The sequence below is a fragment of the Oncorhynchus tshawytscha genome, linkage group LG09 (genome assembly GCF_018296145.1).
Source record: "Oncorhynchus tshawytscha isolate Ot180627B linkage group LG09, Otsh_v2.0, whole genome shotgun sequence".
Lineage (NCBI taxonomy): Eukaryota > Metazoa > Chordata > Actinopteri > Salmoniformes > Salmonidae > Oncorhynchus > Oncorhynchus tshawytscha.
The window spans coordinates 55,873,781-55,901,706 of NC_056437.1; the positions used below are offsets into that span (position 1 = coordinate 55,873,781).

Genomic DNA, 27,926 nt, shown 5'->3' on the forward strand with positions numbered 1-27,926 from the left:
TTGTTTACTCCTGTGTGCTCCCGTCCTATTGAATGAAACCCGTGGGACGAGTGGACGGGTATAGGGGCGAGGTGGTTCGTATAGGGGCTCACAGTGCGGCCCGCCAAGGTGACAAGTGAGGCAGGCTGAGACAAGACCACAAGCAGGCGACCTGGGAGTGGGACACACACTGAACACATAGGGAGTGCTTCCCCTATATTTTTCTATGTCTGCCACTTCCTTAATGGTGCACTTCCACCTAAGACTTACCCCACACCATTGTGTCGCTAGTGTTCTGCTAATGTAAGCTCTAGTGTAATTGTTATTGCATCAGTAGTGTGCCACTAAAGACTTGGGTATAGCAGAATCAACAACCTCTGCATCATCAAGACAGTTGCCTTTTGAAAAGGTGTTAGGCCTTTGAAATTTAAATTCCAGCTTGCCTGGCATTGGCCCTAAGTCAGAGCAGGTCCCCTGGATCCATGGCCCAGTGAGACACGGATGCTGGCCTGCGTAGATGGAAACAGAAACGAACCCGAGCTATGGAAACACAATTACACTGGAGTTTACATTAGCACAGTTGCATGTGTTCTTGGACGCCAAGGGAAGCCAGGCTGCCCAAATATTTGATGAACAAAAAAATACAAATGATAAAATAATTTATCTTTCGTCTCTCTGTGTGTTTTTATAATTTTCCGTCAATTCGCAAGTGGCTGAATCTTACCGGAGAAATCATCAGAGCGAGGGAAACAGCATCAATCTGTCTCAGTATGTTTAGCCCTGTATCAGATGCTGTCTGGACCAAAAGAGTATAACATGTTGCTGGCATAGAATTTGATTGATTGATGCCAGCAAGCATTTGTGTCTCCTGACCCCTCCTGTCTCAGCCTCCAGTATTTATGCTGCAGTAGTTTATGTGTCGGGGGGCTAGGGTTAGTCTGTTATATCTGGAGTATTTCTCCTGTCTTATACGGTGTCCTGTGTCAATTTAAGTATGCTCTCTCTAATTCTCTTTCTTTCTTTCTCTCTCGGAGGACCTGAGCCCTAGGACCATGCCTCAGGACTACCTGGCACGATGACTCCTTTCTGTCCCCAGTCCACCTGGCCATGCTGCTGCTCCAGTTTCAACTGTTCTGCCTCCGGCTATGGAATCCTGACCTGTTCACCGGACGTGCTACCTGTCCCAGACCTGCTGTTTTCAACTCTAGAGACAGCAGGAGCGGCAGAGATACTCTCAATGATCGGCTATGAAAAGCCAACTGACATTTACTCCTGAGGTGCTGACCTGTTGCACCCTCGACAACTACTGTGATTATTATTATTTGACCATGCTGGTCATTTATAAACATTTGAACATCTTGGCCATGTTCTGTTATAATCTCCACCCAGCACAGCCAGAAGAGGACTGGCCACCCCTTATAGCCTGGTTCCTCTCTAGGTTTCCTCCTAGGTTTTGGCCTTTCTAGGGATTTTTTCCTAGCCACCGTGCTTCTACACCTGCATTGCTTGCTGTTTGGGGTTTTAGGCTGGGTTTCTGTACAGCACTTTGAGATATCAGCTGATGTAAGAAGGGCTATAGAAATACATTTGATTTGATTTGGCCTCCATCGATAAAACATTTTGGCAATCAGCGTTGAGCTGAGATGAGCTGAACTGTGGGTTGTCCTGGTGCAGCAAAACGCCCCCTAAGGATGGCCAGTTTGGATTTGGCTTCACACTAATGAAATCAATTTCTAAGCAAAACTTAATTGTCTGTTTCTGGTCTGCTTGTGTTGATGTCCTGTATTAGCATTTTTCTTTTTAATCCCAGCCCCTATCTCCGCAGGAGGCCTTTTGCCTCTTTGTAGGCCGTCATTGTAAATAAGAATTTGTTCTTAATTCACTTGCCTAGTTTTTAAAAAAAAGGTTAAATAAATACATTAAAAAAGTAGCTAGCTTACTAGGACAGCCACGTGATATTGAATAACATTGATTGGACTAAATCATTTTTGGTATCTTTAACCACATATATTTGATCTTTAAGCATATATAGCACTGTTGATTTGATGAATGTTTAAATAGCCTTGTTGATTTGATAAATGTCTAAATGGAAATGATGCTGGAATGGCGGAGACAGTGCTCCTGTTGTTTTTGCGCTGACTTGCGGTAACTCTGTTGTTCTAAATCAGTAGTTGTTGAGTAAACTGTAAAAACCTTAACTTGCTTGACCGTGCTGCAGGTGACTTAACTGTTTGTTACATGCAATATTTGCTTTGTGGACTTCAGCGGACAGATGTCGCTCTGCAGTTTTGTGATGAAACAAACGTAAGGGTAGTTGAATTTATCCTGTTACTGAGTGACTGTTGTTTTTGTTGTCACGACCTTATTGTATATCATGGTGGCGTATGAACGAATCGGTTATAGAACAAACAATGCAATTATCACAACAAAGATTGTATTGCTTTTTTTACTGGCTTGGCTTGGCTTCCTCAGGGATTTTACCCACACACTGCTACTGCATTAGCATAAAACACTGGCAACACACTGGTGTGTGAGTAAATCTCAATGGAAATGGTAAGTGAAAGCGTTCATATCTTATCTGTTCTTTCAAATTTGACTTCAGTGCCCCTGGCGATATCTTGAGGTGGCCTGCCAAATACAATAGGATCTAGCTTGTGTGCATTAGCTGACAAGCATGGTTGTATGACAGTATTGCTTCCGTCCCTCTATTCGGCCCAACCTGGGCTTAAACCAGGGACTTTCTGCACACATCAACAGTCAACCTCAAATCATCGTTACCTATCGCTCCACAAAAGCCACAGTCCTTGCAGAACAAGGGAAACAACTACTTCAAGGTCTCAGAGCGAGTGACATTACCAATTGAAACACTACTAGCTCACACAGCCAATTAGCTAGCCATTTCACACTGGTTACAGCTGTCCAAAGATGTCCTCAAGTTTGCACCATCCAAAGGTCATCTGTGTTGTGATCAATGATGTATATGTAACAGGGTTCTATTGGTGATTCCCCTTTGTTAAGCCAATGGGTTTTTGGTTTTGTCTTGCCTTCACCTACTTAACATGGCATCTTATTGGATGGTTTGCATGGGTTGCTTACGAGGGAGGATGTTTTTAGTTAGAATCATCCCCGTGAACAAGCACCAAACCAGAGGTAAGTTGTTGGTTGCAAAGCTCTGTACGTCAAAAGGGATTTTTATACTCCCGAGTGATGATTTGAATGTACAATTTAGATACATTTATGTAAATGTTATTAGAACATCACACATAAGAGGCAGAGGTTTTATGTGCATTTTGTTGTAGAGAATTCCAGCTAGTACTAGCTAGCAACTTACTGTGTCTGGGGGGGGTTGTATATTTTGTACAGTACGTGAGTGCAGAGTTGGATGGTGAGCCGTGCAATTTTGTGCTTTCTATCAGGTACATTGTTGAAAATATTATATGTTGTAATTGTTGTATCTACGTTGCCCAGTGAACAAGCACAAAACCAGCGTGCGTGAGTGCAGAGTTGGATGGTGAGCCATGCATTGCATGACGTGCAATTTTGTGCTGTTTCTATCAGAGTAAATCTCCATGACTGGTGCTATCATGACACAAGGCGAGACCCAGATGCAGACATAGGAGGCAGATGGTTGGAGTCTTACAATGTTTATTCAGCCAAAAGGAGTAGGCAAGAGAATGGTCGTGGACAGGCAAAAGGTCAAAACCAGATCAGAGTCCAGGAGGTACAGAGTGGCAGACAGGCCCATGGTCAAGGCAGGCTGAATGGTCAGGCAGGGGGTTACAAAGTCCAGAAACAGGCAAGGGTCAAGACCGGGAGGACTAGAAAAAAGGAGGAAATGCAAAAAGCAGGAGAACGGGAAAACCGCTGGTTGACTTGGAAACATATAAGACGAACTGGCACAGAGAGACAGGAAACACAGGGATAAATACACTGGGGAAAATAAGCGACACCTGGAGGGGGTGGAGACAATCACAGGGACAGGTGAAACAGATAAGGGTGTGACAGGTGCTACATGTTAAAGTTCCTGTCGATGATTGCACACAACGCAAGATGAGTACTGTGACATTAATAAACCCTGGATTGCGGATGCTTTTTATTGGCCGCTGAGAGACTTTGAAGCCAACTGTCAGCCAGAAGGAGCAGTCCTCCATAAGAATGAATGGAATTCTACAGTATTTCAATTAAATGTATATAAGTATTTTTGTTGCTGTAGTAGGCACAGTAACATTAGTTATCTCAAAAATTATTCTTTAAGAAAAATGTTTTATATACAATATAATAATATATTTAAAAAGTATGCATTAAGGTGTCTGTAATAGAACATATGTGTATTTTGTCGTTGTTGCCATTAATAAATGTATTTCTACAGCTTGCAAAATAGTTTTTACAATGGTGAGGGAGTGCCAAGATGGTAATCTAGTGTATATATATAAATCATTGGTTGTGATCCATTTCCTTCCTCTAATCTTATCAGACAGTATTTGAACTAATGCCACTTTTCAGTTTTATAAATTGACCCTTAACCTTCAATATGAATGGGGAAATAATGGATATACTGCACATAATAGAATATTGGAAATGAAATAGTTGTAAACAATCCCAAAGTGTACAAGAGAGTGTACATGACAGTGTACATGAATGAGCCCTTTGTTATGTGATCTGGACATTTGAAGTGGGCCATAGAAACCCCCTCAGCCCTCTGGTTTCATCAGAGGACACACAGTAGAGTGAGTCTAAAAAAAGTGTGGAGAGTAACCGTTTGTAAACCCTACATAAACACACTGAAAATACAACAAAAGTCAAGTGGAAAAGTTCATTAAGTTCAGTGAAATTGGTAAGACACAACATAGTAGTTAATATAACATCTGCAATGCCTAGACAGGCAACTGAGGTCATGTTTTCTCAATCCATGTACCGCTTTGGCAATGTGCATATTCCTATGCAAATTGTCTGGAGCTATAATTGTGGGAATAGCAAGAATGGGCACTGGGACAAATTTATCAAGGATTATATCTGTGGTAAGAGGAATATTGTACCAACAATCCCACCATTTAAGATCATGTTTCCCAGGGTAAAGCACTGCAGGCCAAAACTGGATTATGTTCTGACATACAGTACCAGTCAAAAGTTTGGACACACCTACTCATTCCAGCGTTTTTCTTTATTTGGACTATTTTCTACGTTGTATTATAATAGTGAAGTTATCAACACTATGAAATAACAGATATGGAATCATTTAGTAACCAAAAAAAGTGTTAAAAAAATCAAAATATATTTTATGTGTGAGATTCTTCAAAGTAGCCATCCTTTGCCTTGATGACAGCTTTGCACACTCTTGGCATTCTCTCAACCAATGTAAAAAATGGTACAACTTTTGACAGGTACTGGTACTCTATATAAACAAACGTTTAATTCATTTAGCAATATTTTTGAGACATAAATTCCAACTGAAGACCATGTAAATATGGGTTTAATGTCAGTCTACTGAACAATCCCCCAATGAGGCCTTTGTTCTTGTAAAATACCTGCAATAAGATAACACTATCTTGGGCAAAGTCATAACAATCAACTTTCTCAAATGTATTAAAATGTCATCTTTGATGCTCTTACTCAACTCTGATCATATTTTTGAACTGTACCAAACAAATAAAAACACAATGTCTTCTATATACTTTGTATCCCTCTTCTTCTTTCTTTGGGTGGATCCAACAGTTTGTTCCAGACCTGTAGGATTGAGCTCGAGGGCATAGTGAGGTGTTCATCTCTACCCCCATCAGCATCAGTGTTTACCAACAATACTGTCCTATTGATGTGGAATGTGTCAGTAAACACAAGGCACACTTACTGTGTCGTTGGACGTGAGGCACCTCGTCAGATTTACTCATCTGAATATGGGTGCCCCATCTTACCAAGGGCAGATAGCGATAGCATTATGCCTGCCCTGTTGTATCACTAAAGACGTAAAGCTTGTGTCATTTGACAAGGTCAATAAGGTGAAGAGAAGTGTGTGTTTGTGTGTGTCTGCATGTGTGTGTGTGTGTGTGTGTGTGTGTTTGTGTGTGTCTGCATGTGTGTGTGTGTGTGTGGCACATGCCGGACTTATCAGTGTATTAGCGTTGACTGGGTTATTAATGCCCCAGTGTTGCCAGGCTGGGGTCTTTGTATTAAGGTCCACATTACTCTCCCCCACCTCTACGTAATTAGAGTCATTGAGTGATTCACCCAGTTGGGATGGTAGCACACCTTTCTCTGTGTCAAATGGGTTTTACTGGTTTGGATTGAATGTACTCACGTTAGGGTTGGTACAATGAACTGTGTATGTGGCGTATTACAGTAATATACTTAAATGATTACTCAGGAATTACCTACCTACATGAAGATCATATGTAACTTCCTAAAACAACGCAATACATGTGCAGGTGGACGTCGATGCAGTGGGAGATGATAGTTGAAAATAAACAAAAAATTTGGCGTCGGACACAACATGGATAAATCACGGTCATACCGTTCAACCCTGTCTTTTGGGATACAATACTGCTCCAAAGTTATTTTAAGCAACTGGAGAGAGAAAAAAAAGTAAATATAATGTCTGATAAAGCCTTTTCATGTCAATGAATGCAGGTCTTTTCAAATGAAAATGAAGAACCTGCCTGAGTTGACGAGGTAGTGATGAAAATACATTTTGGATCACGCCACTAGAAATGTTGATGTAAGACAGTGAATCAGGAGAGAAGCATTTGAACAGGTAGAAGTGATCCACTGTGCCATTCGGCCCCTTTTTTTAACAATACCATTTGGTTTTAGACTGAGCGTGTGGATGAGCAGAGAGACGTGTACAGTGAACAGGTAGAGGGGGTTTCAGAATGCCGTCTGCCCCCTTTGGCCTCAGACGTGCCCCTGCTGTGAGCTAGAGACAGACCACCGGCACATGTCAAACACAGGACGCATTAAGCCTGGCAGCTGTTGATCTATTTGACTTGTTAAGAGACATTAATTTACATATTGGGTTTTTATCTGATTATTATATTATTTCTAGTCGTTTATGTAGAGAAACTGTATTTACCTTAATTAAATCGACCTGGCTAAGATTATTATTTTTTTTTTTAAATACTTAGGGGCCTGAGCTGGTTACAGGGAGCCTGAGCTGGTTTTTCCACTACTACACACACAGGAAGCTAAAGACAAAAGAAATCTATCTTTCCCCATAAGCAACACTGACAGAAACAGTTGAAGAGGCACAAGACTGTAAACACAGGGCACCCTTACTGTGATCGCTGGTCACGTATTAATCCCCTCTTTATGACACGTCTGAAAGGGGAGGGCTGTTTCATCCAGTCAAGATAGTATTGTGTCAATAAAAACACATGAGGATGGGGTCACTGGAGAATGTGGGTGGGGTGGTGGCGGCGATGGTGCTATAGTTAGAGATGTGTGGCACATGCCACTCGTATCAGCTTTGACTGGGTAATGATGAGGCTGCTGTTGTCATGCGCTGACAGAGTTATTGGACGCCTGAGGGTTCATTTGGATAATAAGACAAAGACACATACTGTACTGATATTTGTAAAAAAACAAAACAAACATTCACACTTCTCTAACAGAGGAAAGGATTTTTAAAAATTGTTTTATTTAACTAGGCAAGTCGGTTAAGAACGATTTTTTATTTACAATGACAGCCTACCCTAGCCAAACCCAGACAACACTTGTCCATTTGTGTACCGCCCTATGGGACTCCCAATCACAGCTAGATATGATACAGCCTGGATTTTAACCAGGGACTATAGTGACACCTCCTACACTGGGATGCAGTGCCTTAGACCGCTGCGCCACTCAGGAGCCCAGGAGGAAAGGAAGCATCAAAGTAGAGAACAGAGGCGAATGATTATAACTGTGACTATCACACAGCCAAGACCACTAAGACAAGTGATCATGCTTCCATGTTAAGGGAAACCTCTTTCCCCTTCACTCACCTTCCAGACTGAGTAGTAACAGGGGAGGTGTGGGGTGAGGAGAGGAGAGGAGAGGAGCGATGGATTGGAGGGCGCTGAGGCCTGTAGAGAGGATCATTATCCACTTCCCCCTTCTCCTCACTCTCCCCAGTCCTCCCTTCAATTTCTCACTCAATGTTTCTCTCGTGCCTCTCCACAGATTCTTCCATGCCAGAGATACACATGGGAATGGTTCCTCAAGCATGTTCTCTAGTCCCCCTTTGCTGCCTGCTACTCAGAGGGAGAAATGGGGTGCTGAGTTCCCACGGCTCTAAGCGTTGGGCTACAGATGTTGACCTCAGCATCTTTACTGACCTCCTCAGTGGAATCTGTTGAGGTGACGTGTTTTTGTGTGTGTTTTTTTTTAGCTCTTGTGAATATTAGAGGTGTGACATTTTAATGTTGCAGTCAGCAGTTTCTACATTGTGACGGGGTGAAAGCAAATAGTTCAAGCAAATAACTACATGCCGTATATTGTATGTAATGAGTCTACTGTGAATATTATTATTTGACCCTGCTGGTCATTTATGAACATTTGAACATCTTGGCCATGTTCTGTTATAATCTCCACCCAGCACAGTCAGAAGAGGACTGGCCAGCCCTCATAGCCTGGGTTCCGCTCTAGGTTTCTTCCTAGGTTTTGGCCTTTCTGGGGAGTTTTCCCTAACCACCGTGCTTCTACACATTTGCTTGCTGTTTCTTTTTTTTTTTTTTTTTTTTACCAACATGGAAAATAGCACACAATTGCAGATAGCCTTTTAACACTTTCAGGTGCTGTTCACATAGTTTAACATGACATCGATCTGTTAAATAGGTTATTATGTGTCCAAAAGCATGGCTGACTAATGGTGAGAGGCATTAGCTTATACCCTGAACACAAGAGGCGCAAATAAAGAGAGATAGAGGTGAGGAGAGGGGGCTGTAGCTGTAAGCGGGAGCAGAGGGCAACCTTGAGGAACGAGTTCTGTTGCATATATCTTTTTTTCCCTGGCTCTCACCTGTCCTCCTCCCGTTCAGTGTTTAACGGTTTCTTTGCCTCCCTCATTTCACACCCTGTCTCTCAGATCATTGACTGTAATGGGAGCTTGACTTGTCTTATCTCAATCAAAAGCACTGGCAATCAGATCTTGATCAAACTGCATGATATAATGTACCACCCTAAATAGTTATTTCAGAATTAATCATGTTTTGAAGTGTGACCATAATCTGCATTTGCCTCTTTAAATCTGTTTTCATGCAATAAATACTCCCAGAAAAATAGCAGTGAGAATTTCTTATTGTTGTTGTTCTTTATTTAAAAAAATAGTAAAAAGCTTGATGACAGGACATTTACGTACATCACATACAAAACCCACTTTAAAAATGTTTGAATCCAAGAATCCCTCAAATGTTTTACAGATAGATGAGTTCATATTATAAAGACAGTATATGGAACAGCAAACAATATACATACGTATAATCAATTAAGAGAGAGGGGAAAAAAACATTGTAAATCATCCTCTTTAGTATGAGTTCAGTGAAGTTTCATTCTCTGCTGAGGAAGATGTTGTGGTGAGAGTTTGCCCAAAGGCAGGCTGCCCTATGGAGTAGAGTGGCTCTATCAGTTGTGCTTTACACCTCTGTGCCTTCCTGTTGGTAATGTATTGAGTCCAAGGCTGGGTATAGCTGGTTGCTGAGCAGGGAGCGGACAGAGTCCCTGTAGCCCCCAGGGTAGAGGGGAGGGGAGGAAGGGATGGTAGGGTGCTGCGGATGAGACATATGGACTTCCCAGTGAGGCACTGTAGCGTTGGGAGAGTATGAGCCGTAACCCTGGGACGGAGAGGCCCGTTGGGGTACCTCTATAGGCAGCCTGGGTCTGTGGAGGGTATCTGCCTCTACTGTGTTTGATACCGTCCCCACTTCAGCCATCTGAGACAGGAAGCTGTTCAGGCAGAGGGAGGGAGCTGAGGAGATGGGGGAGGGGCCGCGGTCAGAGGAGCTGGACACGTCACTCATGTTGTTGGGGTGTTTGGGGCTGGACTCTAATGACTCAGAACCTGAGGAGCCCCCGTCGCCAGGCAGGGATTCCGACTTCCTCTTCCTCTTGCGACGGAAGTTGCCATTGTCGAACCTCTTCTCACAGTTGGGGTCCAAGGTCCAATAGTTACCCTTGCCTATAAGGAGACACATAAGACATGTTTGTTAAGGATTTGCTCTCACATAGTTGGGCAAGAGTTAATATCTGTCTGAGACACATTACACCATGTTTTTAAAGGTTACAATTGTTTACATTTCTCTTGGAATACCTTGAAATTAAAAGACCAATCTTTTAAAACCAAGGAAATGTTCTTACCTGGATCATCCTCATCTCGGGGCACCTTCTTGAAGCAGTCATTGAGGGAGAGGTTGTGGCGAATAGAGTTCTGCCACCCGGCCTTGCTTTTGTTGTAGAAGGGGAAGTTGTCTGCTACATATTGGTAGATCTGGCTCAGGGTGAGTCGTCTCTCTTGGGCCCCATGGATCGCCATGGCAATAAGGGCAGAGTAGGAGTAGGGTGGCCTGACTAGCTTCATCAGCTCTTCTTGAGAGGGCATGGAAAACCAGCTCAGGTCCCCTACCACAACCCCCGGCCCATCAGCACCCAGATAGGGCCTTTGCATGTTGCAGTGTTGGGGCACATAGGGCCCACACGCCGGCCCCGTGGGTACCTCTATGTAGGGAACACTGTTGAGCTCTGGGCCATTGAACCACAGGTAAGGGTTGGTAGAAGGGCTGGTGTAGTCTCCCAGGTCATAGGCAGGAGGGGTGGCCTGCTGCAGGCTAGGCACGGCTGGAGGGCTGTAGAAGCTGTCGCTGTACAGGCTGAACTCTGGAGACTCCTGTCCCAGACTGGGGTACTGGGTCCCACATGAAGGTGGAGAGAGGCTCTGTGACACAAACATCGTCATGCTCACCCACAGACTGGTCCTTGGTTTGGCAGCTGGTCTCTTCAGTCTGATAAATGGCTCTGGTAAAAAAAAAAAAATCTGGATCTCGCTTTTCTTCAATATTATCTGTTCCTCTGCTTTGAGCTGAGAGGTGAATTTGCCTTTCACTCTGTTCTATTTTGTGTCCAGTACAGGTGCATCACAACCTGCCACCTGTCTCACCTGGTCAATTTATAGTACTACAGCGACACCCACGTCTGCTCTGATTGGTTGTTTCTGTGACCGTGTCACACTTTGCATTTGAGTGAGTTTAGGCCGGTTTAGGCGTGGAGGATTCCCTTTGAATTGGAGGTGGAATTCCACCAGTACTCCAACAGCAGTTAAGCTCTAAGCTCTGTGAAATGTTTTGCAATTTTAATTTGACACCCACCCAGTCAATATGGTTAAGAACATGGGAAAAATGATTGTTTTACTGAGTAATGGGAAATTGGTGCTACATTTACAAATATTACAGTAATTTAAAAGCATAACAATTTAGACTCTAATATAATAGGTCACTTATTCTTTGGGGAAATCCTGTAAATGGGTTAGCTAACAACGTCACAAAAACAATGCGCACACATCAATGGGGCAGAAGTCCGGGAGTTGTTGTGAGTCTGGGTGGCCAGATATCTACCAACAATGAAAAGAAACTGCCATGTGGGGAATAGTAAGTGACTCGTTTCAGCTAGTTTTGTCTTGTTCTTGATACCCAACAAGGTCTCAGAGCATTTCGTATTATTCTCTACGTAAATCTAAGACACTCGTTTTTGTATGATATGTTATGTTTCATATGGTGTGTATTAATTTGTGGATGTCCATCATCCATTTCAATTACAATTCATATAAAATGTTTTACAAATTGCAATTTGTACAATATGTTATGAATTTGCAAAATGTACAATATGTTACAAATAGGGCCTAAAACTATGTTTTCCTTCTACCAGCTACTGTGGCAAGTAGATTTTAAAATCTACCAGCCACTAAGATTTTTTACCAGTCAAAATGTTTTTTGAAACACGAGGATAAAGTCTCACTTTAGTAGTTAGACCAACTGTTATGCCTGTGTGCATTGGTTATAAAAACAAATCTTTCAGCACTTCACTCACAGCGCACACAGCCCCCCAGCATGGATTCCTATTTATTTGTGTATTACCAGATATGAAAGAAAATGTTATTACATTCTTGCATGGTAGAGCCCTGTGTGTGATCATCCTCCAACGTGGCTGGTGAATTAGACATTCTTACCCACCAATGCCAAAATCTACCCGCATTTGGCAGGTGGCCGGTGTTCATTTTAGGCCCTGGTTACGAATGTCCAAAATGTACAATATGTTACGAATTTGCAAAATGTATAATATGTTACAAATTCCAATTTGTTGTGACTAAAAGGTTAGGGTTAGGGGAAGGGTTAGCTAACATGCTCAGTAGTTGCAAAGTAGCTATAAAGTAGTAAGTAGTTGAAAAGTTGCTACTTAGTTAAAATGATAAAGTTGTCTGTGATGAGATTCAAACACACAACCTTTGGGTTATATGCCCACCCATTCACCCCGACCAACCACCCGCCTTTCATTTTTGTCTTATGTAACCATACCAAACTGTAACATATCTTACTAATTTAGGTGGCCCGGATTTAAGTTACTATGTTATGTCTAGTATATGAGACCAGGCTGTGATACCATGTCTTGTTTTGACTCATTTCATGTCATTGCTAATATGGCTAAAATTCACTGGCTAGCTAACCAACAAATGTAACAATGTATTTGAGAGACAAACAAGTGATCATTGTGGAAATGTATTCATGTTTTCAAGAAACATTGGAGACGAAATATAGTTTACATGTTGTCAACTATCTAAGCCAACCCTGTCTGTTTTACCACATAGTTGCACATGCATCTGGTTTTGTTGCTAAACAACCTGCCCGTCTATGGTGAAATAACTGGTGTTTTTGTAGGGTTTCTAAATAAACATCAAAAATGTGGTCATTGGTAAACACAGGCTTAGGAGATCTTATACGTTTTGTTCTGCGAGATAATCTTCATCAGCTAATGTCTATTTTTGTGAATTTTTAAGTATTTATGTATTTTTTAAAAGTACATAAAGGCTTCATAATTCAGAAAGGTCATGACTGAAATGATCTCCTAGAACAAAATCTCCTAAACCTGTGTTAACCTCAGACCTTATTTTCGGCGTTTATCCCAAAACCCTATTCTTTCCCCATTAATTTTCCCCATAGGGACGGCTGATCGAACCAGAGGTAACTCCTTTCCGGGTTATATGATACAAGCTGGCGAGCTCTGTTGTCATGAATCTTGACCTGGAGGCAGGTCCTAGGGGGGTACAACAAATTACAGACACGTATTGACATACACGTATTGACTGTTTTTACAGCTTTCTTATTCAAATAATGTAGAATGATTTTAATGTACTGCTCAAACTCCTTTTAGAAAACAAGGAAGAATGTTTTTTTAATTGTGAATTTATATGAACGAATATGACATTTCCCCATTAGCACAATTAAATGTGAAATTGTTTTTATTTATCCTTATTATAGTTAAGGAAACCGAGCAGCATATTTTCCCATAATAAACAAAAGTCATCAAGAATGTTATCAATTATAAATCTGCAAATATCTTGCCATAATCCTTTTACATGTAGACAATGCCAAAACACATAAAAAAATGTTTCTGGATGCTCATCACAAAAAGTATAGTTAATGCTAATGTATGTTCTTATGTTAGCCATGGTGTATTGGCCATTTACCACAAACCCCCAAGGTGCCTTATTGCTATTACAAACTGGTTACCAAAGTAATTAGAACAGGAAAGGAATTTTTTGGAATACCCATTGTATATGGTCTGATATACCACAGCTTTCAGCCAATCAGCATTCAGAACTGAAACCACCCAGGTTATATTAACAAATTATTTCCCGTAAGTTGTAACATAAGGAATAAATACAACATCCCTTTGAAATAAAGCACATATATTTCTATCATTGAACTGAGGGAGCAAGGAGAAACACATTTTTCCTGGATAGTCAACAGGAGGGTATTTCAAAAAAGGTGAGGTCTGGTTACACCTCTAAAAGGCATGAGAGTTCCAGATGGAATAGTATCAAAGACTATGGCAAACTCTCTAGGATAGCGTATATGCTGTTCTTGTTTGTTTGTTTGTATGCTTCCTGTATGGATACTGGTGTTTTGTGCAATAAAATAAATAAATAATAATAATAAGCAATTGAAATAAATGTTAACGGATTTTTTTAAATGGCAGAACCGAGCGATTTCCGTTAAATGGGCCAGCTGTAAGAAAACCAAAATTAGCTTTTTTTGGTCTTCATTTAAGGTTAGCAGTGTGGTTAAGGTTAGGTTAAAAATCAGATTTTATGACTTTGTGGCTGTGCCAGCTACCACTCTGCAGAGCTGCGTCGTTGGCTACATGAGTCAACCCAATAAATACCACCGGCAATTCTCACTGAAGTGTTTTTGTCAACTGGGTGCCAGTTAGTTGGTCAGTTAGATTTCTGCAGCAGAATGTGAAGACAGATGCTGTTCTCCATCTAGCTAACTATAATAAATAACTTGAAACAACACTAATGTTTACAGGTATCGTTATTTAGGGACAGTGCTAACATGGTGAGTGTATTTGTGATTGTGAAAATGATTTTTAAAGGAACTTCAACAGGAGAGATCACATGGATCTTCTTGCCTTGGCTAGCTAGCTATCGATAAGCCACACTTGGGACATCGAACCTTTTGTTCACAGTACATTTAGCAGGAAGGGTCTAGCTATATGGTAACATTTGATTCAGAAATACCATAGCAAAATGATTTTCATGTGCTAGCCCAGTTAGCCACGGTTTGCAGGCAGCATCAATGTAACATTTGCAGGTAGTGTCTTATGTAACCATACCAAACGTAACATATCATACTCATTTGTATCCTGCGTTTTCATTTACTATGTTACGTCTATTCTATGAGGCCAGGCTGCGTGGCTCCAGAGAGCTTGATGTCTATGGCTTCTTCATGCAGAATAATTCATTTTTACTTAGACAGGGATTTATGTACCGCCATGGCCTTTTTCGGGGTGAGCGAGGGCTTTGATTTCAGTGATCCATGCAGGCTTTACTGCGAACATTTCTGCACAGTCATAGATGATTCAAGCCTGAATTTGGGCAGACAGAGGCATATGGCAGTTGGGTAGTTTTTGCTCCTCATCATTTGTTCCTCCCAAAGATATATCCCACCTTATCAGCTCAGAGTTGTCTCTCTCAAGTTGCCTGCAAGGACAGGTTAAGTGTTCCATGATTCATTTCCAGGAAAAAAAATCTTGGAGGCTGCCAAGGATGGCAGTTAGTGTGATTGATGTAATCCTCTCCTGCTGTGCTGACACAGACATAACAGCATGCCTGTCTCTCCAGGAGGGTTATATTGTCTGCTATTGTATTTTACATACTGCATGATTTATATTTTCTCTCTAGGCAGAGGAGTCAGGTTTAACATGTATTACACTAATGTAAGGCTTGTGTAAATTATAACAAACACATTTGAGATTAGGGACATAAATCTTTTATACACAGATTATGATTATGGTTTACAACAGGTTCGTGGTGCAGATGCAACACACTTACACTTTTTGGAACTGGTTTTAATACTACACTACCAGATCAGCAGTGAGACAACCCTTTTTGTCATTGTCTATGTTTCAGGCAAGTTAGAGAAACAACGGAAGTCGTTGACAAAAAAGTCAATGGAAAAGACGGGCAAAATTTGGCACAGAGGTCAGTGAAGTTTTTTCTAGTGTGCCGCCATCAATGACCAATGATTTGTAGAATTTCTGCCACGTTTCCAATCCCAAAAAAATGCAAAGATGGTTTAAACAGTAAATACAGCTACATAAAGGAACATACAGTGTCAGAAATTAAATGACATTGCTTTCATTTAACCGTGCAGGAAAGAAATACTGTTTTATTTGGAAGCCAATCAATTCCGCATTATGAAAGCTCAGCAGTAGTGATTGACTGTTTACCCCACTATGTCCTTACTTGGACAATGTATGCTGGTTCTGATTCACAGCAGATCTTGCTGCTATCTAGGCTCGTAACAGGAAAATAACACAGAGCAACATAAACATTGACAGAACTACGCACACTGACATTTTCAGCCTCTGTGGTTTCCGTACTCAAATAAATACATAAGTAAGAGAGAGAAAAAAACGACAAATATTGTTGAACCAGTATTGACTTTTCTTTTTCAAGTCCATCGAGTAAACAGTTGACAGTGGCGTACTCTTCATCCAAGAGTCACTTGGCTTTTACATGAAATGACTGTACATGTAAAGACAATGTACTGGAATTCAAAGGTTGCATAATTCATTCCCCCATAATGTTAGTGGTATTCTTTTATTAAAACCAATGTTAATCTTGACTATTGGTCCATGTTATTGTTCTCCCTCCCCCCAGGTTTCTATTAAAAGGATGGACGGAGACCTGCTGGGTAGATCAGGGGACACTGGTTCTGCTGACCTGCTTCACGGTTCTTAGCATCAATCAGCAGAAGTGGTTGCTGTCTGTAATGGTTGATGATGTGTGCCACCATCGGAAAGGTCTGAAACAGAAAACAGGAACCCATCCATTAGCAGGGGTTCATTGAGTCGTATCATAACAGAAGCTGAAACATACATGTCAGATGGTACATCTAATCAAATCTTCTCGTTGATTTTGGGGCCAAAAGTACTATATAACAAACTTTCAGATGCCAGATACAGTTCACAAAGCTCACTACGTCATCCTCAGAATGCTTGCTAATATGATATAGAATTACACATTTTACTCTGACTGGTCATAATTAGGGCTATGAATTTATTTTGGACCATTTGACCTGAACAGGATCAACTCCAAGCCTTAGTCAGGATGAATGAGGTAGATATTGGTGTACCTCTGAGCCCTTCAGACCAGTTCCCAGCAGAAACTTGTTCTGTTCACAGCGAATCTGGATATTGTAGACTTTGTCCTGGTAAAGCACCATGAGCGTATAGGGTTGGATGGACGAGCGCTTAGAACTGTCTCGTACCAGAAATGCACCATCCTAATCAGCAAGTGAAACAGAAAAACACTGCTCGTCATAGTGGTGTTTGTATTCTATCACCACAGAGCACTAGTGAACTATACATATTTATTTAAATAATATTGTCATTTTGGACATTGGACTATATATGATATTTCATGGTCCCCTTCAAAAACCTTTGTCACAATGAATCTGTAAGTACAGTGCATGAATGAGAGTTATTCCCGTCAACCAGGTGTGTGAGTGATATTGGTAGCAGAAGACGCCTCACCTTATTGACCTGTCTGAGACAGCCCTCCGCTTGGCCCCGTGACACCTGGCCAACGTACCACTGAGGGTTCATGTCCTACACATTCACATAGGAACACAATCACACATCAATAATATGGGATTTGTGACCTGTTACTAATTTCTGTAATAGGATTCAGACAAAAACCATGTCACAACAACAATGGCTACGTTCGTAATGTTTCCAAATGTTTCAATAGAAGTGAGTTGTTGTCTTTTACAAACCTATCAAGAATATTTTTTCCTTCTTCGTAACATTGCCTAAATCAGAAAACTTTTGTCCAAAAATGTGCAGAAAAGCTAATCCATGCTTTTGTCACTTCTAGATTAGACTACTGCAATTCTCCACTCTCCGGCTGCCCGGATAAAGCACTAAATTAACTTCAGTCAGTACTAGACTCGGCAGCTAGAATCCTGACTAGAACCCAAAAAATGTGATCACATATTACTCCAGTGCTAGCGTTTCTACACCGGCTTCCTGTTAAGACTAGGGCTGATTTCAAGGTTTTACTGCTAACCTACAAAGCATTACCTATCTCTCCGATTTGGTCCTGCCGTACATACCTACACGTATGCTACAGTCACAAGATCCATGCCTCCTTATTGTTCCTAGCATTTCTAAGCAAACAGCTGGAGGCAGGGTTTTCTCCTATAGAGCTCAATTTTTATTGAATGGTCAGCATATCGATGTGAGAGACGCAGACTCGGTCTCGACCTTAAAGTCTTTACTGAAGACTCATTTCTTCAATAGGTCAGTTGGTCCTATGATTGAGTGTAGTCTGGCAAAGTTGAACGGCAAGGTACTGGAGAAACAAACTGCCCGGGTCCACCTCTCTCCACTGGGTTTCTTTATCTCTGACCCTATTACGGGGGCTGAGTCACTGGCTTACTAGTGCTCTTCCATGCTGTCCCTAGGAGGGGTGCGTCACTTGAGTGTGTTGTGTCCGACATTATCTTTTTGTCTGGTTTTGCGCCCCGTCGGCCTTGTGCGCCGGAGGAGATCTTCGTGGGCTATACTCAGCCTTGTCTCAGGGTAGTAAGTTGGTAGTCTGTTGATATCCCTCTAGTGGTGTAGGGGTTGTGCTGTTGTAAAGTGGGTGGGGTTATATCCTGCCTGGTTGGCCCTGTCCGGGGGAATTGTCGGGTGGGGCCACAGTGTTCCACTTGACATTTCCCACATGTTATGTTACAGCCTTATTCTAAAATGGATTAAATAAATAACAATCCTCATCAATCTACACACAAATCCCATAATGACAAAAAAACATTAGTATTCAGACCCTTTACTATGACACTAGAAATTGAGCTCAGGTGCATCCTGTTTCCATTGATCATCCTTCTGATGATTCTACAACTTGACTGGAGTCCACCTGTGGTAAATTAAATTGATTGGACATGATTTGGTAAGGCCCACAACCTGTCTATATAAGGTCCCATAGTTGACAGTGCATGTCAGAGCAAACACCAAGCCATGAGGTAGATGGAATTGTCCGTAGAGCTCCGAGATAGGATTGTGTCGAGGCACAGATCTGGGGAAGGGTACCAAAACATTTCTGCAGCATTGAAGGTCCCAAAGAACACAGTGGCCTCCATCATTCTTAAATTCAAGAAGAACCACCAAGACTCTTCCTAGTGCTGGCTGCCAGGACAAACTGAGCAATCAGGGGAGAAGGCCTTTGGTCAAGGAAGTGACCAATAATCCAATGGTCCCTCTGACAGAGCTCCAGAGTAGAAGGACAACCATCTCTGCAGGACTCCACCAAATCAGGCCTTTATGGTAGAGTGGCCAGACGGAAGCCACTCCTCAGTAAAAGGCACAAGACAGCCCACTTTGAGTGTGCCAAAAGGCATCTAAATGACTCTCAGACCATGAGAAACAAGATTCTCTGGTCTAATGAAAACAGGATTTAACTCTTTGGCCTGAATGCCAAACGTCTGGATGAAACCTGGCACCATCCCTACGGTGAAGCATAATGGTGGCAGCATCATACTGTGGGGATGTTTTTCAGTGGCAGGGAATGGGAGACTAGTCAGGATCGAGGGAAAGATGAAGGGAGCAGAGTACAGAGAGATCCTCCTGCTCCAGAGCGCTCAGGACCTCAGACTGGGCCGAAGGTTCACCTTCCAACAGGACAACGACCATAAGCACACAGCCAAGAGAACGCAGGAGTGGCTTTGGGACAAGTCTCTGAATGTCCTTGAGTGTCCCAGCCAGAGTCCGGACTTGAGCCTAACTTAACATCTCTGGAGAGACCTGAAAATAGCTTTGCAGCGATGCTCCCCATCCAACTTGACAGAGCTTGAGAAGATCTGCAGTGAAGAATGGGAGAAACTCCCCAAATACAGGTGTGCCAAGCTTTTAGAATCATACCCAAGAAGACACAAGGCTGTAATCACTGCCAAAGGTGCTTCCACAAAGTACTGAGTAAAGGGTCTAAATATATTTTTCTTTTAATTTCTTCTAAATTTGCAAACATTTCTAAAAATATATTTTTGCTTTGTCATTATGGGGTATTCTGTGTAGATTGATGAGGGAAGTATGCTTCCTCTAATTCTCTCTCTGTCCCTCTCCTCCCAGAGGAGCTGCGCTCTAGGACCGTGCCTCAGGACTTACATTTTTTGGGGGTTTTATCTTTATTTAACTAGGCAAGTCAGTTAAGAACAAATTCTTATTTTCAATGACGGCCTTGGAACAATGGGTTAACTGCCTGTTCAGGGGCAAAATGACAGATGTGTACCTTGTCAGCTCAGGGATTTGAACATGCTACCTTCCGGTTACTAGCCCAACGCTCTAACTACTAGGCTACCCTGCACTACTTGGCCTGATGACTCCTGGCTGTCCCATAGTCCACCTGGTCGTGCTGCTGCTCCAGTTTCAACAGTTCTGCCTATGGCTATGTTCACCGGACGTACTACCTTGTCCCAGACCTGCTGTTTTCAAAATCTCTCTCTCTCTCTCTACCGCACCTGCTGTCTCGACTTCTGAATGCTCAACTATGAAAAGCTAACTGACATTTAGTCCTGAGGTACAGACCTGTTGCACCCTCTACAAACCTGCTGGTCATCTATGAACATTTGAACATTTTGAAGAACAATCTGGCCTTAATGGCCATGTACTCTTATAATCTCTACCCGGCACAGCCAGAAGAGGACTGGCCACCCTTCAGAGCCTGGTTCCTCTCTAGGTTTCTTCCTAGATTCCTGCCTTTCTAGGGAGTTTTTCCTAGCCACCGTGCTTCTACATTGCTTGCTGTTTGGGGTTTTAGGCTGGGTTTCTGTATAGCACTTTGTGACATCTGCTGATGTAAGAAGGGCTTTATAAATACATTTGATTGAATGATTGATTAAATGCTCAAAATTACCATTATTTGCACATACAGTACTGCATGAGGGCCTACTGAAATATTTGATTGATTCAATAGGAGCTGTCTCACATAGTCAAAGGGCTCTGCTCGTAGACACCACAGCAATTGAGACTAGGGGCTGCAGCCAGAATCTACAATACTCCCTTGGAAGTTATTCCATGTGTAACTCTGTGTTTTTGTCTGTGTCACACTGCTTTGCTTTATCTTGGCCAGGACGCAGTTGTAAATGAGAACTTGTTCTCAACTAGCTTACCTGGTTAAATAAAGGAGAAATTTAAAAATTAAAAATAAAGAAGAACAATACAATGTCGCCACCTACTGATCTATGCAAGTCATTGCATCACTAGAGCCGGTCCAACGTAAGTACGTTCATATTCGCAAATCTGTCTGTCTGTCGGTCTGTATGGTAGGCGGTCACCTGTTCATCCACTAGGTCTGCCGGTGGGGGCATGGAAGCTTGCACAGGTGACGGCACGGACATAATCTTGCTCCTGTGGGAGAAAGCTTAGAAAGGAAAAAGGAGAATCCAATCAGTGATCAATCGAGAAGTTGTGAGTCACACAGTATCATTTACCAGAGAAGAGTGTTTGATAATGGGGACCAAAGTCAAAACACAGCACTCACATGCCTGCAGTCTTGAAGCAGTTGTAGCGATATTAGGTGGCAAGCTGGAGAGAAGTAGAACAAGAGTTTACAGGTTACCATTCAAATGGTAACCTTTATATTCCATCACCGCGGCAAAGTTATATCCTCCGTATAAGCCATTTTCCTTCCCTAACTTTGACGTTACAAAACAACCGATCTTACCAGTCTGAAGGTAAGGGTGGTCTAGGGAGCCCTGGTCTAGGAAAGGTGTTGGAGTTGAAGGACTTGGCCATGGACACTAGAAGAGATACATATAATCATTATGAGAATGAAAGACGTACTGCACAGTCTCTCAGGTTAAAAACAGGAGGAAGATGAAGTGTAATGTAAAGTTCCCTTGTACAAGAAGAAAAAGCTTTTTAGAAAATGGCTTACCTTCATTTCGTACCTGTTGGTGACATAAGAGAGGAACATGGTATGAGGTGGAACTACAGCCTTTTCTCAAGCCCCGTTTATACCTGGTGCTAACATGAGTCCTTTGTTTTGACCCTGTCCACGTTCTGATTGTGCCCAATTTTGCAGATACGTGTCTGCACATGGTAATAAATATGTATTTTATGCGTCCACTATGTCCACATTGTGACCAGATTTCCTGGTTATTATTTGAAGGGATATCTTTTCAAAATAATATTTATTTATTTTAAGAAACATGCCACCTGTCAATGATTTTAGAGGGCGGGATAATGATGATTTAAATGTTTTCAGATTAGATCTACACTTGCAAGATATCCAGACACAATGATTGGTCAGGAAGATCTGATCACAATCAGATCACAATGCGCCTTTTATTTTCTTACTACACCTGTCAAAAAATGTGGGCACAATCATAATGTGGACAAGATCAGGACAAAGGACGCATGTTAGAACCAGGATTAAATAGGGGTTTAGTGAAGCTAAATACACAGTTTCAAAATCCTTATTAGCACCCTGCAGCCCACTGCTGGCTTGCTTCTGAAGCTAAGCAGGATTGGTCCTGGTTGGTCCCTGGATGAACCAGATGCTGCACCCTTTCCTCTGGTCTAAAAAAAAATGCCCCAGGGAAGTGTTTGGGGACATTGCCCTGTGTAGGGTGCCGTCTTTCAGATGGGACTTTTTACGGGTGTCCTGACTCTCTGTGGTCCCTAAAGATCCCGAGGCACTTATTGTGTAACTCTGTGTTGTTGTCTGTTCACACTGCTATGCTTTATCTTGGCCAGGTCGCAGTTGCAAATGAGAACTTGTTCTCAACTAGCCTACCTGGTTAAATAAAGGTTAAATAAAAAAATTAAAAATAAATTGTAAGAGTAGGGGTGTTAACCCTGGTGTCCTGGACAAATTCCCAATCTGGCCCTCATACCATCACGGTCACCAAATCATCCCCAGCTTACAATTGGCTCATTCATCCCCTCTCCTTTCCCCTGTAACTATTCCCCAGGTCATTGCTGTAAATGAGAATGTGTTCTCAGTCAACTTACCTGGTAAAATAAAGGTAAAATAAAAGGAAAAAACTTCCACCGTTGTGGTGATCCAGTGAAATAGCCTTACCTCATTTCTTGCACCAGGCACATATCTGCAACAGAAATGAACATTACAGATGATTGAGTTGTTATATTCACTTGCATATTTCTAATTAGCGTTAAACTGAGTAAGCGAGCACAAAGATTTAGCCAAATATGTGCAACAGCCAACAAATCAAACGAAACACAGACAGAAAACTGGAAGGGTAATACTAAAATGATGCACATGTTGTGATGCAGAGAGCTTCTCCTTTGTACCACAAGCAAAGGTCCTACAAAGGAGTGATCTGTGGCAGTGATTCACCCCAGCTCAAATAGCTCCTGCTAACTAAACAACCACCATTCCACTCCTCCACCCCATGTATTCCTGATGGAGTGTACTGTACTTCCCTAACCATTGAACCACAGTGTGTTTATTTAAGGATCAGCTGATATGTAGTGTATATGACATAATGTGCCTGGAGCTGTGCTGTATGGAGCATGAAGGGAAGCTGGATGCACTGCAGACCTGTTGTTGCCCACCGACGAGCTGCTCCTGATGACTCTAGCTGACAGAGGGAGGGGCGGTTTGGGCATCCTGGGAGGGTCTGGACTCCTCTCTTCTGCCTGAGGCCTGGAAATAGAAGGTATGTGAAGTCAGAGGTTTCCATACTGGTCAGAGTAGTGAGCATTTCAGTTATGGCTTGTTTCATTTCTTGAGAAAAAGGAACAGTTATATAACTGAGTGTATGTACAACAAATGTGGCACATATGCACATGTGCAGTCACGATTCAAACACGGAAGGCGGTGCATTGTCAAGGACATGAAATAGAATTGGGAGAAGTCGTACGAAGGAAAGCAATACACACAAAAAAAGAAGACTTCTTTACCTCCATAAATGTGGAGCAGGCTGTGTGTGTGAGGAAAAACAAACATGTCATATACTTCATTGTGAATTCTACCTATTTCGAACTATTAGTAAAGACTCAAACTATCAGTAAAGGCCTTTAAACACTCACATGTGGACATGCTTCCAGCCAAAATGTATACAGTTATAAAAAGCTAAGTATAACTTCAGCAAGCACATAAAAGATGTATGTGCATAATTGTCTTCACTTGACATTGAGCGATGATGTAGGGATGAGAAGAAAGTTGTTTGGACACAATATAGGACTAATTAGAACATAATCAAATGTAATTCTCACCCTATCTGTTGTGTTCAACTTCCTTGCTGTGTGGACAAACAGAGCAGGTGTAAGAATAGACAACTGCTGTAGTAAACTTTTGCTTGCTAGTTTAAGATTGGTGTGAGAGTACCTGGTACTGGAGATTCAGTAAGGTTTGTTCGATCCAGCTTGGTGGGCTTTATTCTGCGGTCAACTAGTGGAGCAGGGGGAGCACTTGAGAAAGGAGCGGGCACTTTAAAAGACAATATGAAAAGACAAGGTAAAAATCAATACAAGTGACTGAAAAGTGTTAAAATGCTATATTTATAGTGAGATACTAACATTCCAGAGTGTACATTTACTCTTACCAGGGAGTCTGCCAGGGCGCTGGGGAGATTGCTCCCTTCTGGGTGGGGGAGGCTCCACTAGCTGCAGAAACAAAGAGTTTAACGTAATGATGAAGGACTGAGTGAAAGGAGAGAGTGGGGGAGTGAAAGAGGAGTGCAGACAGAGGGGACATACTCACACTAGGGCGACTGGCGGAGGGGAGGGGAGGACCAGGCCCAGGGCGTTGAGGTGGTGGAGGTGGTTGCCTTAAAGCTGTACCGCAGTGCGGGGTACTATCTAAACAGACAGACAGACAGACAGACAGACAGACAGACAGACAGACAGACAGACAGACAGACAGACAGACAGACAGACAGACAGACAGACAGACAGACAGACAGACAGACAGACAGACAGACAGACAGACAGACAGACAGACAGACAGACAGACAGACAGACAGACAGACAGACAGACAGACAGACAGACAGACAGACAGACAGACAGACAGACAGACAGACAGACAGACAGACAGACAGACAGACAGACACACAGACACACAGACACACAGACACACAGACACACAGACAGACAAATTGTAATCAATGTGGGACAATACAAAGTGACAACATATGTCCTTTGTGAGAGTAGTTTTGCATGGCAGTGTTGTACGGATGTCTCCGTACCAATGTAGTCACCGTCAGCCATGCGCTTGGCAACACAGAGTTTATAAGGAATCTCATCAGGCGGCTCAGACGGAGGTGGCTCATAGTCGTTGTCACTGTCCTCACCTCCAACCTCCGGCCCCTCTGTTGGGTACTCATAATCGCCCACACTGCCGTCATCATCATCAGCATCTGGGCTTACATAGTCATCGTCATCATCCTGGGAGTGACAGACAACCAAGTTAAATACTGATGAAAAGAGAAATATTCCCGAGAGGAACAAGACTTGAAATTAAGAGGGAGGAATGGAATGCAGTAAACTAACATGGCCAAATACAGACTTACAAATTCATCAGGTCCCCAGGGCTGAACCTCTTGTGATGTATCTGCAGTAGGAAGCAGTAGAATGGTAAAATGTCCCATTTATCATGGTCCAATTGCTTCTATGTCAATCATAATAACTTGATCTAGGGTAAAGTCTATGCTTTCAAATTCTAAATAATACATACCTGGTTCATGATATTTTGGTGCTGTAGATCTGGAGAAAGTACAGATGAGATAAAGATTGTGCTTGGATATTGCTTTGAATTAAACTACTAAAGTTTAATTGCTAAGAATTGCAAGAAGTGCACACCTTTTAGCGAAGAATGGCCTTTTTTCTTCTTTCCTGTTGATTTCACAGCATATTTTGGAGATAAGTCTGTAAAAAGAGCAGACAACATTGTGGCAGTCAATACCGCTACCATCTATTGGGGCAAACCGTGTCACCATTATTGACTGTGTCGCGTATCGACACAGTCAATAATTCCCTTATAATTCTATTCTGAGCATGTGTCACGTTTAATATTGTGAGCAATGATTGGTGAGTGCTATTTGAGTCCGCCTGTGACAGGATGTGGGATCTAAAAAGTAGGTTGAAATTTCATTGTCACTCTTTGGCTCTCCGAATGTTCTTCTAAAATAAGGCACCCTACCACTCTCCTCCCTATCTGTCTATCCCTCTGGTCCTTCTTGGTCCCCGCTTTACTGTTTCCTGCCCTAAAACACTCATGTTAAAAAAAAGAAGTTTATCTCTGTTGAATAGTTTCCTCTCCCTGTGTAATTATCATACTTCCCAACATTTTCATTGTTCAGGGGCATAAGAGACTGAGTGGTCTTAATTTTGCCTTACAATGGTCCACCCAAAAGTGGAGTACTTTTTCAGGGTGCTTAGTCTACCTGGGTGCCTATGCTGATTTTCCGTGTGAGCATGTAAAAATGGTTTGATGTAATTGTTGAAATGTTCAGTTTAACAAAATTCAAGAGAAATTAATGAAATACTCACGGTGAATGGACTTTGGGGAATTTCTGAATGTCATTTTCACTCATGTTCTACAAAATGATAGATTAAGTATTTCCATTAAGTGATATATCACATGACAGTACAAATATAAATTATTTTGTCTTCCAGTCCAACTAGGAACACGTGGGAAAAGGGACACACGTTTGCTTCATATCTCTTACCAAGAACCTTTGCCCATTAATATTACATTTCACGATGACTTTGTCACATCCACTTAACTCCAACTGTAAAAAAAAAAAAAAAAAAAATAAATTAATATGGACACTGTGAAACAGCTTTGAATATGATGTTGTATGACAGAGAATTAAGGAAAGCTTTTACAGGTTGTGAGCTGTCAACAAAAGGTGCAAAATTAACCTGAAAATGACTTACCCTCCTCATGTAGTCTGACAATTGGTGTGGATTCCAGCCCATGACCTCTGACTTGGATGGCACTCTGTCAAAACTCATTGTTTCCCCTCTGTCTTCTGAATATAAATTAAATATTTACAGACTCCTTGGAAAGACAGCTGGCTGGGAAACCTCCTATGTTACGGGGCAGTCATATCCATAGCCATGTTTGACTTTGAGGCCTGTCAGAAAATGGCTCCTTGTATCTTGCTGCGACACCCTTGGCAATGCTCTGTCTGGCGCTGTGCAGAGGAAGTGTGCAGCCTGAAGAGTGTTCAGAGAAATAAAATGGGAAGATATCACTCTTTCACAACACAGAAAAGAGGCAGAACAACACCCACCACAAGTGCTATCTGAGGGCAAAAGTAGAAAAAAAACTATTCTGTGAAATCGTGTCAGGTGTGATGTCAAGTGGCTGGTAGGTGATGAAATCCATCCACCAAGAGTTTTGTATGATCTGAAGTCCAGACAACAGCAACATATACATTTAAATGTCAATATCTTAAAAGCTAGTCCGTTCCCTGAGAGCTCTGAGAAAAGAAAGAAAGCAAACTTCCTCTTGAGTTTCCTGTTGATGATGACAGTAGTGGTGGCAACAGCAAGGGGAAGTACAACCCCTTGTAAGAAAAATACCAGTTAACATAGCTAGGAGCATAACATACACAACAGGCCTAATGACACTCACGAAGAGCTGTAAAATCTGGACCCCTACAAATCAGCTGGGCTAGACAATCTGGACCCTCTCTTTCTAAAATGATCCACCGCAATTGTTGCAACCCCTATTACTAGCCTGTTCAACCTCTCTTTCGTATCGTCTGAAATTCCTAAAGATTGGAAAGCTGCTGCGGTCATCCCCCTCTTCAAAGGCGGAGACACTCTAGACCCAAACTGGTACAGACATATATCCATCATGTCCTGCCTGTCTAAAGTCTTCGAAAGCCAAGTTAACAAACAGATCACAGACCATTTCGAATCCCATCGTACCTTCTCCGCTATGCAATCTGGTTTCCGAGTTGGTCATGGGTGCACCTCAGCTACGCTCAAAGTTATAAACAATATCATAATCACCATCGATAAAAAACAGTAATGTGCAGCCATCTTCATCACCTGGCCAAAGCTTTTGACTCTGTCAATCACCGCATTCTTATTGGCAGCCTCAATAGCCTTGGTTTCTCAAATGACTGCCTCGCCTGGTTTACCAACTACTTCTCAGATAGAGTTCAGTGTGTCAAATCGGAGGTCCTGTTGTCCGGACCTCTGGCAGTCTCTATAGGGGAGCCACAGG

General features: G+C 42.1%; 2 protein-coding genes across 3 annotated transcripts; both read right to left on the reverse strand.

The window, feature by feature from the left end:
* Nucleotides 1–9,234: 9,234 nt before the first annotated feature.
* LOC112259391 (forkhead box protein I1-ema) lies at nucleotides 9,235–11,070 on the reverse strand. The gene is made up of 2 exons (XM_024434096.2): nucleotides 10,300–11,070; nucleotides 9,235–10,120 (listed from the first exon to the last, which is right to left on the reverse strand). Exons 1-2 carry the CDS (start codon nucleotides 10,892–10,894, stop codon nucleotides 9,579–9,581), a joined length of 1,137 nt encoding a protein of 378 aa, XP_024289864.1. The 5' UTR covers nucleotides 10,895–11,070; the 3' UTR covers nucleotides 9,235–9,578.
* Nucleotides 11,071–15,466: 4,396 nt separating this feature from the next.
* LOC112258305 (lymphocyte cytosolic protein 2) lies at nucleotides 15,467–27,190 on the reverse strand. Of its 2 annotated transcripts, none has more exons than XM_024432592.2 (21): nucleotides 26,624–27,190; nucleotides 26,413–26,475; nucleotides 26,234–26,280; nucleotides 25,544–25,609; nucleotides 25,419–25,447; nucleotides 25,255–25,295; nucleotides 25,036–25,129; nucleotides 24,446–24,543; nucleotides 24,288–24,348; nucleotides 24,071–24,172; nucleotides 23,959–23,984; nucleotides 23,644–23,663; nucleotides 23,282–23,386; nucleotides 22,802–22,826; nucleotides 21,653–21,665; nucleotides 21,440–21,515; nucleotides 21,257–21,300; nucleotides 21,051–21,136; nucleotides 17,251–17,325; nucleotides 16,851–17,000; nucleotides 15,467–16,520 (listed from the first exon to the last, which is right to left on the reverse strand). In XM_024432592.2, exons 1-21 carry the CDS (start codon nucleotides 26,699–26,701, stop codon nucleotides 16,383–16,385), a joined length of 1,437 nt encoding a protein of 478 aa, XP_024288360.1. In that variant the 5' UTR covers nucleotides 26,702–27,190; the 3' UTR covers nucleotides 15,467–16,382. The 2 variants fall into 2 exon arrangements, with proteins under 2 accessions (XP_024288360.1, XP_024288359.1); XM_024432591.2 differs by having other exon boundaries at nucleotides 24,931–25,129.
* Between the last annotated feature and the right edge of the window lie 736 nt (nucleotides 27,191–27,926).

What these genes read in the sequence shown, in the direction of transcription:
- LOC112259391 (XM_024434096.2), bottom strand. Translation starts at nt 10,894, where the DNA reads ATGACGATGTTTGTGTCACAGAGCCTCTCTCCACCTTCATGTGGGACC. An exon ending in CCGAGATGAGGATGATCCAG is followed by an intron (nt 10,121 to 10,299) that starts GTAAGAACATTT and finishes GTCTCCTTATAG; the next exon opens with GCAAGGGTAACTATTGGACC.
- LOC112258305 (XM_024432591.2), bottom strand. Translation starts at nt 26,701, where the DNA reads ATGAGTTTTGACAGAGTGCCATCCAAGTCAGAGGTCATGGGCTGGAAT. An exon ending in GCGCCCTGGCAGACTCCCTG is followed by an intron (nt 24,173 to 24,287) that starts GTAAGAGTAAAT and finishes TGTCTTTTAAAG; the next exon opens with TGCCCGCTCCTTTCTCAAGT. An exon ending in TACTGAATCTCCAGTACCAG is followed by an intron (nt 23,985 to 24,070) that starts GTACTCTCACAC and finishes TTGTCCACACAG; the next exon opens with CAAGGAAGTTGAACACAACA.